The sequence below is a fragment of the Neopsephotus bourkii genome, unplaced genomic scaffold (assembly GCF_033783945.1).
Source record: "Neopsephotus bourkii isolate Nb327-2 ecotype Australia unplaced genomic scaffold, CSIRO-AGI_Nbou_v1 NB_52, whole genome shotgun sequence".
NCBI lineage: Eukaryota > Metazoa > Chordata > Aves > Psittaciformes > Psittacidae > Neopsephotus > Neopsephotus bourkii.
In genome coordinates this window covers 874771-886529 of record NW_026900569.1, presented here as the reverse complement: position 1 = coordinate 886529, position 11759 = coordinate 874771, and the positions used below count along the sequence as shown (strand labels likewise).

General features: G+C 52.9%; 1 protein-coding gene across 1 annotated transcript; it reads right to left on the bottom strand.

Moving 5' to 3' along the window:
• Window positions 1-3463: 3463 nt before the first annotated feature.
• Window positions 3464-5678, bottom strand: IL4 (interleukin 4). The gene is made up of 4 exons (XM_061348204.1): window positions 5501-5678; window positions 5211-5258; window positions 3723-3854; window positions 3464-3568 (listed from the first exon to the last, which is right to left on the bottom strand). The coding sequence occupies exons 1-4, from the start codon at window positions 5627-5629 to the stop codon at window positions 3464-3466; spliced, it is 414 nt and encodes a 137-aa protein (XP_061204188.1). The 5' UTR covers window positions 5630-5678.
• Between the last annotated feature and the right edge of the window lie 6081 nt (window positions 5679-11759).

Below are 11759 nucleotides of genomic sequence, written 5' to 3'. Positions count from 1 at the left end.
CCCTGGCTCCAAGGGTACTGGGCCAGTGCTCTGCACTGAGGGTGAATTCAATTCTCCTGTATTAAAACAGGTATGAATTACCCAGAACAGTATCATCCCCTGAAATAGCTGATGCTGTTTGTGTTCCTGTGTCATCTCTGGTTCCTGGCTGTGCTCTGATGAGAGGAAGCAAATCCTGGTCTCTGATAACAACCATTACTTTGTGGTGGCTGCTCTTTGATGTTTATGCTGCTAACAGACACGTATCACTTTAATACGTTGCTTTTGTGTCACAGAAAAGGCATTCTGAGCTGCAGGCACTGGAACAGCTCCTGTGCCACGTGGGGGTGGTCAGCTGTAACTTCTTGTGGTCTTCATGTTACCTAGAGATTTAGAGAGCTGTGATCACTAATAGGAGAAATAGAGTCCTCAAGCATGACAGAAAGCACAAGACAGCTCCTTAGGTGTCCCGATTTCTTGCATAGCCACGTTTGCAATTACCAAAGTGTTCTTGTGAAGTACTTAAAGTAGGTAAAAGTCAATAGCCCTTTCTTGTGGTCATGATGCTTAACTGGATGTACCTTGTGGCTCTGACAGGTCTGTAACAGGGTCTGTGCTAGTTTAAAACTGGTCTTACAAGGGCACGTTTTGCTCTAGAGATGTATTCAGTCCAGTTCTAAATGAGTTGTAAGCTCTTCCCTGTTGTGTTTTAGCTGTGTGTTTCAGGACAGTGAGGTAGGAGAATTGCCCTGTTTTGGGGGGCAGTGTCACCAAAGTTCATACAAGATCTGGCTTTGTTGCCCAAATTCGTGCAAGTTACACATACAAACCCATGCGTTTGTTTTCTCCAGCCTAGCACTGAAAGAGGTAAATACCCACAAGTTTTGTGGATTTCAGCTGTGTTTGGCTTTGCTCTTGAAGAGCTGACTGACCTTTGAGAGTGCTTGGATACACTTGGGCTCTCAGGTAACACGCTTCCCATCAAACAGCTTAAATGCTGTTTTGTCTTAGGCTTTGTGTCAGTTCTGAGACTAAGCAGACAGATGCATGGTTTGGGCCTGTGCTAGTTCTCAGAACCAGGGCTAATTGTTGTATTCCCCTGGTGTTACATCTTGCTGTGCTAAGCTTTGTTAAGTGATCTGTCTATAAGGGAGTTTCTGCTGAACTGTGCTTTCAAAAGGACCATTAAGAAGTCTTTTACCTGACAGACATCAGTGGCTTAAAGATGCCACTGTGAGCCATGGCACTGCAGTTCAAGTATTTAGAACCTAACTATAAAGGCCTATGCTTTACAGTTTAATCAAGTTACCATCCTGCTGCTGAGAACAATAGTACTGCACATAGTTAAGTGAGCCTTGGGCCAGAGAATACAATAACTGCTTGCACACCTTTAATTGGCAGAAACTGGCTATAATCTCCTGTTAGAGGGGCTTGGAGAGCAGGTTATCTGTTCTTACAAGAGGACTTAAAGTGGAACTCTATCACGGTTGGGGTCTATCAGCTTGGCTCACCTTTAACTGGTGTGACCTGTTGCAGTTCTGGGCACTCCTTTGAAACCAGGGAGTCTGGTTTGCAGGGTTAGCACATGGGCCCTCTCTAGCCCTGGGCTGTGAATGTCTCATGGGTCCGTGATGGGTTTTAATGCAGAAGGAGTTTGGTTTGTGTGGGGTTTTCTAAGAGCTTCATACAGCCTTTCTCATCCCAGGTCAGTACAGGCTCTAGAGTATTTATCAAAAATCAGATTACCATAATATATACAGTGTGTGCTCATCCTTGCATCTTGCTACCAGAAGATTCCCCTCATTCCAGACCATTGACCTTAACATTGGGGGTTTGGGTGCATTATGTTGTTTAATGTTGTGTAAATGAATTGTTTTGTATTTAACTTGCTCCTGATCCTTTCTTTAAGAGGAGGGGAAGATGGTCCTTAGTGCCTTTCACTGACTACACTGTCTGCACGTGTCCAGCTTTCACCTTCTCAACGGTTCTGCTTCGCCAGTCTTGTATATAGGATAAAACACTAATCTGTATGATCTGTCTTCCTATTTATTGGTTTTCTGTTTATTTCTGGTTATTCTTTGGTTTATGGTTTAACTTCATTCATTACACTGTATATATCAGTATTGTGTCCCTGGAGCATGTCCATACCATGAAATAAAACTCTGGATTCCTAGTTGCACCTCTGTGCATGTTTCTCAAATACCTTTGCACATACAGCAGCTTTCTGCGTCGGAAGATGCATCAGGAAGGGTAAACCAGTCTGTGTCTCTGTGATGCACAGGACTCACTGGAGAAGTTGGAGAAGGGAGTTTGGGTGTGGGGACCCCATTGCCAAGCCCTGTAGCAGTAGGCACGCAGCTCTTGTGGAAGAGGTGGACAGGGCAGGACTCAGGGGATGCTTTGCAAGACTGGAGATCAATGGGATGCTCCAAGGAACTGGTGAGCCCCTGTTCAAGCCCATCCTCTCCTGAGGAAGAGGAGAGCCCAGCTGAGCTAGAGCACTGCAGGAGCAGCAGCTTGTCCACTGGAATATGGGTGCTGCCTGTGTTCTGCCTCTTCCTGCACACCTCCATGGCATAGGTGTACAGCTGATGCAGAGATGCTTTTCACACTGTTCTGCCTCAGAGTGTCTCTGTGCTACACCCTAAGGCTGTCGCTCTGGATTCCTGCAGATGCTCTGAATTCACCTGCAGCCACTGGAAATGTTCAGCTCGGTTTCCTCTGGAAGGCCTCCAGCCTGCTCCTGCACTAGGTAATAAGTTGGTTGTGCTCTGGTAATGCTGCAGCTCCCTTGAGTAGTGACTTTCTTTCCTGTGAGGGTGGTGAGGCACTGGAATGGGTTGCCCAGGGAGGTTGTGAATGCTCCATCCCTGGCAGTGTTCAAGGCCAGGTTGGATGAGGCCTTGGGTGAGATGGTTTAGAACAAGGTGTCCCTGCCCATGGCAGGGGGGTTGGAACTCAATGATCTTAAGGTCCTTTCCAACCCGAACTGTTCTATGATTCTATGACTTGGCCCAAAGCAAATCCTGCCCTGTCCTGGGGCCTTCCCAAGTGCCAAGGGAAGTTACAAACCAGTGGGCTTCATAGCTTTAAAACCCCTTATTTGTAAAGTCCCAGTTCCATCTAATGTGCTGCCCCTCCAGGCCCTTGTTGCTCCCTTCCAATGTAACAGATTGAAAATACCCCTTCTTTCTTCCCTGCTCTGCTGTTCTCCTCTGTCCTCTGTCCTAGCCATAGCTTCTCCTTGCGTCTCTCAGCATCTCTGCTGGGATCGATTTCACCAGGAGCAAGGGGGGGCCCTCCCTGCTCTGCCTGGCACCTTCAAGCTCTCCAGCATGCTTCTGAGCTCTCCAGTTTCTAGCCAAGAAGCATCCTGCGCAGTGCCCCCAAGTTTAGTGCAAAAATACATTTATTTAAAGAAGTTATTATAAATAATCTCTGACAAACGCAGCATCACGGTTGCGGACACAAACCAAAGGGGGGCTCACTTCAAGCTCTGCCCTTTCACCAGTCGTTGGAGGGCTCTGTGCAAGTCCAGTAGGAAATCACCCAGGGATGTAGTGCTGCCTCCTGCCACGGGGCACGGGGCCTGGGAGAGAGCAGAGCGGGGATTAGGGTGTTTGCTAAGGGGGGATCTGCTGCTGCAGCGTGGTCCTGGCTGCTGCAGGCGAAGGGGTGAAAGCAGAAGCGGTGACTGAGGGAGGAGCTGATGCTGTGAGCAGGGAGGGGAGGCCCTTGGGTACCTGGTAGGCTCTGCTCTTCCTCCGGAGCAGGCTGAGCAGGTTGAGGTAGATGCCCTCCAGGTGCCTGTGGCAGCTCCGGCCCTCCCAGGTGACTGTGGTGGCTTTGCATAAGGTCTCCAGGTCGTTGTCTTGCTGGAAAGAGATGCATGTGGTTTTTGAGACACCTTTGGGTGCAGTCATGGCTTCATCCACAGCAGATTAAACCAGAGCAAGTAAGAGCCCCAGCCGGGTTTGGGTTGAAGGGATCTTACAGCTCATCGAGTTCCACCCCCTGCCACAGGCAGGGACAGTAGCACGTTTCTGTCCCTAAGGGCAGGTACAGGGTACAGCAGGAGATGTCAAACCCTCCTGAAGCTCCCCAGTCTGCTGCTGTTGTGATGGTGGCAAGTCCTGGCAGAGCTGGGCACAGTGGTGAGCACCCTCATGCTTAGAGCATCACACTCCTGTTGAGGGACCTGGTGCTCAGGGAGCTGCTCCCTGTGGGTTCCATGCGAATGGAGCTGATGTGGGGGGGCAGAGGCTCTATGGGAATAACAGAAGCCCCCGGGAAGAGGAGACATTGCCTCCAGCAGGTGCTTTGAAGGGATAAAGCCCCGTAGCAGAGACACATGGAAGATGAGGAGCTGGTAAGTGAAACACTGCGAATAAGGAAACCATTCAGCTGTCTTCCCTGGGGATGTTCCCAGCACGGAGGAGTTCACCAAGCCCTGCCTGCTCAGATCTCCTCAGCTTTAAACCAAGTGACACCACCAAGTAAGTGCCCCCCCTGTCCCCATGAGCACAGGTCTGTGTGTGCTGGGTCATCCTGAGCACCTCTCCTTGCTCCCAGGGCCCTTCCCTATGGCCGGAGGGTGCAGGGACCCTCGGGGGATGCTCAGCCCCCCCCAGGGAGGCTGCTGCAGCCCTGGGCTGGTGCCTGCTGGTGCAGCTCGGTGCGAGGGCATCGGTTTTCTGTGAAAACAGGAACTCTGGGGCCGGGGAGCTGAGCTTAGGCAGCATTTTCAGAGAGCTAGGCTTCGCTATCTGCTATTAAATCTGCTGGGTGAGGAGCCTTCCCCAGATAAGGGCTAAAGAGGGATAGTGTGTGTAACCAGCGTGTGCGATAGGCGCGTGTGGGTGTCTCTGAGGTGGTGGCACACTGCTCCAAGGCAAGGGAAGAAGTTCCTCTCCTCTCTGAAAAGCTTGAGAACCTCTGAGTGCTGCTCAGACCCGTGCTGCCCATTCCTGCCTGTCCCTCCGGCCTCCCCTGTGCCTCCGGGATGGCCAGGAGCAGCCGCTGCTGCTCCAGATGGAGACAGAGATGGATGAATGCACCAGGGATGCACTGCTGGGCCCCTCACTCCCATGCGGTGCTGCAGGACTCCCAGGGCTTCACACCTCCCTTCTGGCCACCCCGTGCTCTCCTCTGCCCCAGCATCCTCTCCTGGTGCCCATCGTAGCCATACGGTTGTTGTCAAACAAGGACAAGTTCCTCTTTTCCTCTCTTACCTTGTTGCCTGCAAAAACATTCGTCACGTTCATCTTGTCACAGGGGACCTTTATGGAGACAGAAAAGAGAGGAGCGATCAGGCCAGAGAAAGGGCTAACATGGATCCATCCTGATGTGAGCAGGCATCCATCCATCCATCCATCCATCCATCCATCCATCCATCCATCCATCCATGCCCCCAGTGCGCTGTGAACCGCTCTCTCTGAGCCTGCTTTTGCCTCAGCATCGCTCTCTCCCAGCCCAATGCAACAACTCATCCCTAAAGCTGATCCATGAGGACGAGCCCTACCTTTGCCTCCAGGATCTCATCCAGCAGCCTGATGCTCTCCTTCAGGAAGTTGGAGGTGTGGAGCACAGCGGCCATGTGGCAGCCTGACAGCACGAGCAAGGTGAGCAGCAGGGGCACCAGGATGCTCATGGCCTGTGTGCACTGAACCCTGTGCTGCAGGTTCTGGATATTTTGGTGCTCGACACCTGGGTGTGCTTTTCTGGAAGAGCCATCTCAATTTATGGCTGTGAAATTGCTGAACCTGTAGGAAAAATCTCATTTTTCTCTGACCTGCACTTTCCAAGGCTGCTCCCATCCAATTAGGACAACAGGTCTTTGGTGTAAAAGTCAAGCTTTTCTTCTGATCTTGCATTACGTTTCAACATAGGAAATTTCCACCCTAAGATAACGCTGGTAGGAGTCAGGTCACGTACGAGACAAGTGTGTAAACTCTCGGGTTTGGGGATTCTTCATTTCTAGGTATCCCAACACTTTCTCTACGCCCTGAGGTGAAAGCAGCTGAACCGAATCTGACCACGCTCCGATAGCGGAGCTTTGCCTTTTCTTCCTCTCTGTCCATCCTGTGAGCTCTTCCACCTTGTGTTTCATTTGAATATCTCCAGATCATGCAAAGCATCCTTCATCTGCGGGTGATTTTCTGTCTCTGCTTATCTCACCTTGCGCTGGGGAGAAACAGAAAGCGCAGCAGAGGCTGCAGGGGCACAAACACCTCCTGGGTAGGAGCAGGGCATTGCTGGGGCTGGGGGTTAGAGAGAGATGGGGCCCTCCTGGCCGAATGGGACCCCGAAACAGCGTGACACTGCATGGGGCAATACGGTGATGGGCAGGGAGCTGGTGCAGCGTGGTCCTGTGGCATTGATGCTGGTGCTCACGTGGGAAAATGGGTTCTGTGCCTCTGCTCCAGCACCCGGCGTCTCTGTAAGCAGCATCACTCCATGGCCTGAACCTCATTCCCCATCATCCCATCCTGCCCCGCTCGGGAGCGAGGTTCAGGCCATGGGCTCTGCTCCACCACGACCAGCACCACTGCAGGAAATCGCACTGAGACACGAGCTGAGCTGGGAAACTTTGGAGTTTTGTAATAACTAATAGGTGTTTTTGTAACTCAAATAGCAACTTGCCATCAGATGCTTGATAAGAGCCTGCGAGTGCTCGATTGATCCGGGAGCAGCCAGACTGAGTGATTGTGTTTGTCTAACTGCGAAATGCCCCTGATGGAGTTGGTGCCACTGACTCAGAAAGACCTTTGTGAGGGATTTGCCGGTGGAGGGCTGACGTTTCCTACCTGCACCATCTCGATGGGCAGCAGATAAGTACTGGAGGTGGTGGCCTCAGTGGGTGGTGGCCCTGGGGCCGGGTTCGCTGCTGTGATGCCCAGAGCAGCCCCGCTGCACTGGGATGGGTGGTGGTGGGAGGCTCCCTGGTGGATGCTGGAAGAGGGGATGGATGTGTGGTCCCATCCCGCAGAGACAGTGATTTCCCCAGTGATCATGGTGTAAAGCTCTAAAACTGGAGTAAATGAACAGAAAATGCAAAATTAACAGAAAAAAGTAACCTTTGAGCTACTTGGGCTGAATCATGGTGGAAAACTGCATCACTGGTGATGGGAAAGCCACCAGCTGTGTTGGGTTTGTGCGGCAAGGGTTTGGTGGCAGAGGGGCTACATGGGTGGCTTCTGTGAGAAGCCGCTTGAAGTGTCCCCATATCCAATAGAGCTACAGCCAACAGCTCTAAGATGGACCCACAGCTGAGCCCATCAGTGATGGTGGCAGCACCTATGGGATAACAGTGAGAAAGGGAGGAAAAACCCTGTGGAGCAGCAGCCAAAGGGAGGAGTGAGAATATGCAAAAGCAAGAGCCCCACAGACCTTAGGGTCAGCGTAGAAGGAGGGGAGGAGGGAGTGAAGCTGAGCCTGGGAAGCAGGGAGGGCGGGGGGAAGATTTGGGTTTATTTCTCATTACCCTGCAGTGATTTGCTGGTAACAAACTGATACCCCCAAGTCACGTTTTCCCTGTGACGGTAACTGCTGAGTGATCTCCCCCCTGCCCTTATCCTGACCCACCAGCCTTTTGCTGTGTTTTCTCTCCCCTGCCCAGTTGAAGGGGGCAGTGACAGAGCAGCCTTTTCTTCCCGCATCCTTTCCCGAGGGTGGGATGCAGCTGATGCAGCGATGGCTCCATTGCCGGCAGGGGTGATGGCCCCAGCTCCATGTGGTCCCCATCTCTGCCTGTGCGGGATAGGAGGGATGTTTCTAGAGCCCCAGCTTTGCCTTCCTCCCAGCCGTCCTTCATGGATGAAGCCGCTGCCATTTCCCCTGCTAAAGGAAGGTGCTTGTTGCAGAAATGTGTTCTCTGTTTTCCTCCTCCCCTTTGTGCTCTGTGGATTGAAGCATCTCCCATCGCACAGGATCCTGCCTGTGTCCCTGCAGCCACCGACCCTGGGCTCCACTGAAAGCTGCCACCACCAGCTCAGCGTTCCATGTCCAGAACTGGAGCATCCCAGGGCAGGCACTGGGAGATGGCATCACTTGTGCCCAGGTAAGTTTGGGCTGCAGGGGCAGGGATGTGCCGTTGGTTTCTGTTGCCCACCATGCCTGGTGCTGGTGCTGATAGGGCTCAGGGGCATCCAGAGCAAATCCAAAGGCTGCGATTAACACCCCATCATGTGCGTTTGTTGTGGTTTCCTGCCTTTACAATGCTTCCCAGCAGCTCTTTTGCCCCTTTGTTTTGTGCCCTGTACCTGCCGCAGCTCATCCCCTCTCCTCCAGCCCTTCCTTTCTCCCTGTGTTTTCCTACACCACTGAACAGTTGGGTTCGTTGATGCCTTTTGCTTTCTTGAAAACTTGCTTTCCGTGGCAAACAGGGGAGATTTGCTGTTTATCACCCCGAAACCTGGATGGGGCTTGGAGCAATCTGCTCCAGTGGAAGGTGTCCCTCCCAGTGGCAGGGGTCAGAACTGGGTGAGCTTTAAGGTCCCTTCAACCCAAGCCCGCCTGCGATTCTATGATCCTATGAAAAATGCCAGCCTTTCCCACCCCATTCCCACCCCGTGCCAGCTGAACAAGGAGGCAGCACCCCATGGGGCTCTCTGTTAACTGCTGAGGGTGAGAAGAGGGGAATGAACAGCATAAAGCAAGAGCTCGTTTGTCAGTAGTTTATTGCTTAAGCCCTGAGACATTTCAATAACATCAGTGCAAGGTTGAAATGAAGCATCCAAATATGTGTAATTTGAATATATTAACTCTGTCGTAATACAAATACTTTAAATAGAGGGAAGAACAATAAATTACGAATCACTTGTCATGGAAAGGCAATGGGGCAGTAAGAGTTCCCTCTTACTGGGAATGAGGATGAGGTAGCAGTATTTCAAATACAACTATTCCACAGACCTGCTTTGGTATAACTTAAAGGACCTGAAGAGCGGCTTTCCCTTCACGTTGTGGGTCCCCAGTGAAGAACGGCTTTCACCAGCCAGGGCTTTTCTGGCCTTTAATCTTCAGATTATGCAGTATAAAAATAAGTTATTTAAATAAAATATGACAATAAATAAACCCCACAAGTGTGATGCCGATGAGCACCCAGTAGGTCCAGAGCCTCCCCCAGCCTTCACTTGTAATAACTTAAACTCTATGATCCTAAATGCCCACCAGCGATGTAGAAGACCCATTCGAGGTGCAGTGCACAGCCCTGGCAGCTCCTTCCCTGCACTGGTCCCCTCCTGGCGCTTGCTCTCGGATGCTGCCCTTCCCCAGCTCTGCTCCCACGAGGAGCCACCCCCCTGCGTGCTGGAGTAACTTGTTAGTGGCAAACGCATCATTTCAGCCTTAGATTTCGATCTCTTTAGGAAGAGATGGTGATTGTGAAGAACCTCCCTTCACTGGGAGGAACAGGAAGCAGATAACTTGGTTTTGGTTTTGGTAGCTGCTGCAGGAGAAGGTGAACGAATTAGAAGCTCAGCCTCCTCTGATGCCCCATCCAGGCATGATGCTCTGGTCCCTCATGGCTGGGCAAAGCCTTCCTGGGGGGATCTTATCACTCCCAGGGAATGGGAGCCCTCCGAGGGGTCTCATCCCTCTGGGTTCCAGCTGGAAGAGCCGCAGGGCTGCAAAGGGAGCACCAAGGGCAGCCTTATCCAGACAAGAGCTCCCTGCAGAGCTTCAGTAAGGTCTAACACACAGGACTGGGTGGAAAGCTTGGGAGATGCCCAGTGCCTGCCAGGAAGGGAACACTTCCCACCAGAGCGGTGTGATCCCAGGTCCCTGGCATTCCCACTGGGACTTGCTGTTAGGATTGCATTGGGTTTAGGAGGGCTGGGGCAGAGCTGAGGAAGTGCATGCAGCGAGGAGCAAGAAAACCTCTGCAAACCCTATTGCAGAGCTGCCAGCAGCAGGGTCCCTGTGCTGGGGGCTGGCAGCGGTGGTCTCCCGCATCACGGTGCAGCCAGCGTGGCCAGGTGCCTGTACATCCCCTGCGTGAAGTTGCCCAGCTCCGGTAAGAAGTTGCGCAGGTAGATCTCGTTCTCATCGCTCAGGGAGCAGCTCTGGGGAGGGAAAAGAGTCGCTGCAGAGCTGCCAGGAGGATGTAGCAGCTTAGGCAGGGTACCTGTGCCTCTGCCTCCATATGAACAATGCAATGAATAATACAGAGCTGGGGAGACAGAACCCCAGCCTGGTTTGGGTTGGAAAGGACTTAAAGCTCCTCCAGCTCCAACCCCTGCCATGGGCAGGGACCCCTTCCACTGGAGCAGCTTGCTCCAAGCCCCTGTGTCCAACCTGGCCTTGAGCACTGCCAGGGATGGGGCAGCCACAGCTTCTCTGGGCACCCTGTGCCAGCGCCTCAGCACCCTCACAGGGAAGAGCTTCTTCTTTGTATCTTACCTAAATCTCCCCTGTTTCAGTCTGAACCCATCACCCCTTGTTCTATCGCTGCAGTCCCTGATAAGGAGCCCCCCTCCAGCATCCTTGTAGCCCCCTTCAGGTACTGGAAGCTGCTCTGAGATACGAGGAGATGCTGCCCCAAGGGGCTGGGAATTTGTCCTACACTCAGGACAAGGGCCTGGCCCCTGTGCTCAGCATTTGACCCCCATGGTCACTGGTGTGAGGATGGCTGGAGCTGGTGGAGACATTCCCCCTCTTCCCATGGAGGCAAATCACCCTGCAGCCCTGCAATACCCAAGTCTGGCCCCATGATAGACAATCAATATGAGCTTGATCAGTCCGGGGAGGGGCTGGCACTGAACTGGGGCTGTGCTGTGTGAAGGCGGACACGGGCACCCGGGGCTGGGGGCTGCAGGTGCTGCTTACCGTGTCTCCGTGCAGGCTCTGCAGGTTGGTGATGAGCGGCTCGTAGTCATTCCTGCACCGCGTGAAGCTGCCGAGCGCCGCGGCAGCCTGGCACAGCAGCTCCTGCTCCGACAGCTGTGAACCAGGGACAGTCGTTAGCACCGTGGTGTAGCTCGGTTGGGTCAATGGCACTGACTGGTGTCCACGACTGGGGGAGGCTTCGCAGTGATTCCCTAGGCTCTTCCATTATATGGCTGCAATCACAGCCCTGGGGGGGGGGACTTGGGGACAGAGACAGGTCCCAGGGTGCAGCTGGCATCACCCCCGGTGACTGCACTTAAGCAGCTCTTTCTTGCTCAGTGACTAAAGCAAGCACCCCTGCTATGTGGGCTGTGCACCGTGGGGAGGATGGTGCTGGCTATGTCTGTGCTTATTACAGCTCCGTTTTCCACCCCTCCAGCATCTTTTACCTTTCGGTCCGTGAAGGCGACCTGAGCCACTCGGGTGTCATTGCAGGGGACCTGGGGAGGAGATACAAGGGAAAGCCACCATTAAGAGACTGTCATTAGGAGGCCATCATTACAAGACCATCATTACGAGATCACCGTTATGAGAGCATCCCTGAGGAGCTGTGCCATGCACCAGGAAGAGGTACCGTGTCCCCATCCCTCTCTGCAGGACACGGTGTGGATGCACCCTGGGTGCTGCCATCACTGAGATGCATCTTGCATCAAGTTGTCTCAAAGGGAACTTGAGAGCTGGGTTTGCTCAGCACTTGCAAGCACTTAAAGGGGAAGGGGCAGGAGGGTGCCTGGGTGCTCAGTGGGTGCTGTGGACCAGAGCAGAGCAGAGCCCCTCCGGCAGCTCACATTGCACCGGGATGCCATGTCCCTGTCACTGACACCCTGATACACTCTGTATCAGCAGCCTCTTGTACCACCAAGTCAAGGGCTGAGCACCCAATATCCAGGCTGAAA

What these genes read in the sequence shown, in the direction of transcription:
- IL4 (XM_061348204.1), bottom strand. Translation starts at nt 5,629, where the DNA reads ATGAGCATCCTGGTGCCCCTGCTGCTCACCTTGCTCGTGCTGTCAGGC. An exon ending in ATGTTTTTGCAGGCAACAAG is followed by an intron (nt 3,855 to 5,210) that starts GTAAGAGAGGAA and finishes ATCTCTTTCCAG; the next exon opens with CAAGACAACGACCTGGAGAC. An exon ending in GGAAGAGCAGAGCCTACCAG is followed by an intron (nt 3,569 to 3,722) that starts GTACCCAAGGGC and finishes GCTCTCTCCCAG; the next exon opens with GCCCCGTGCCCCGTGGCAGG.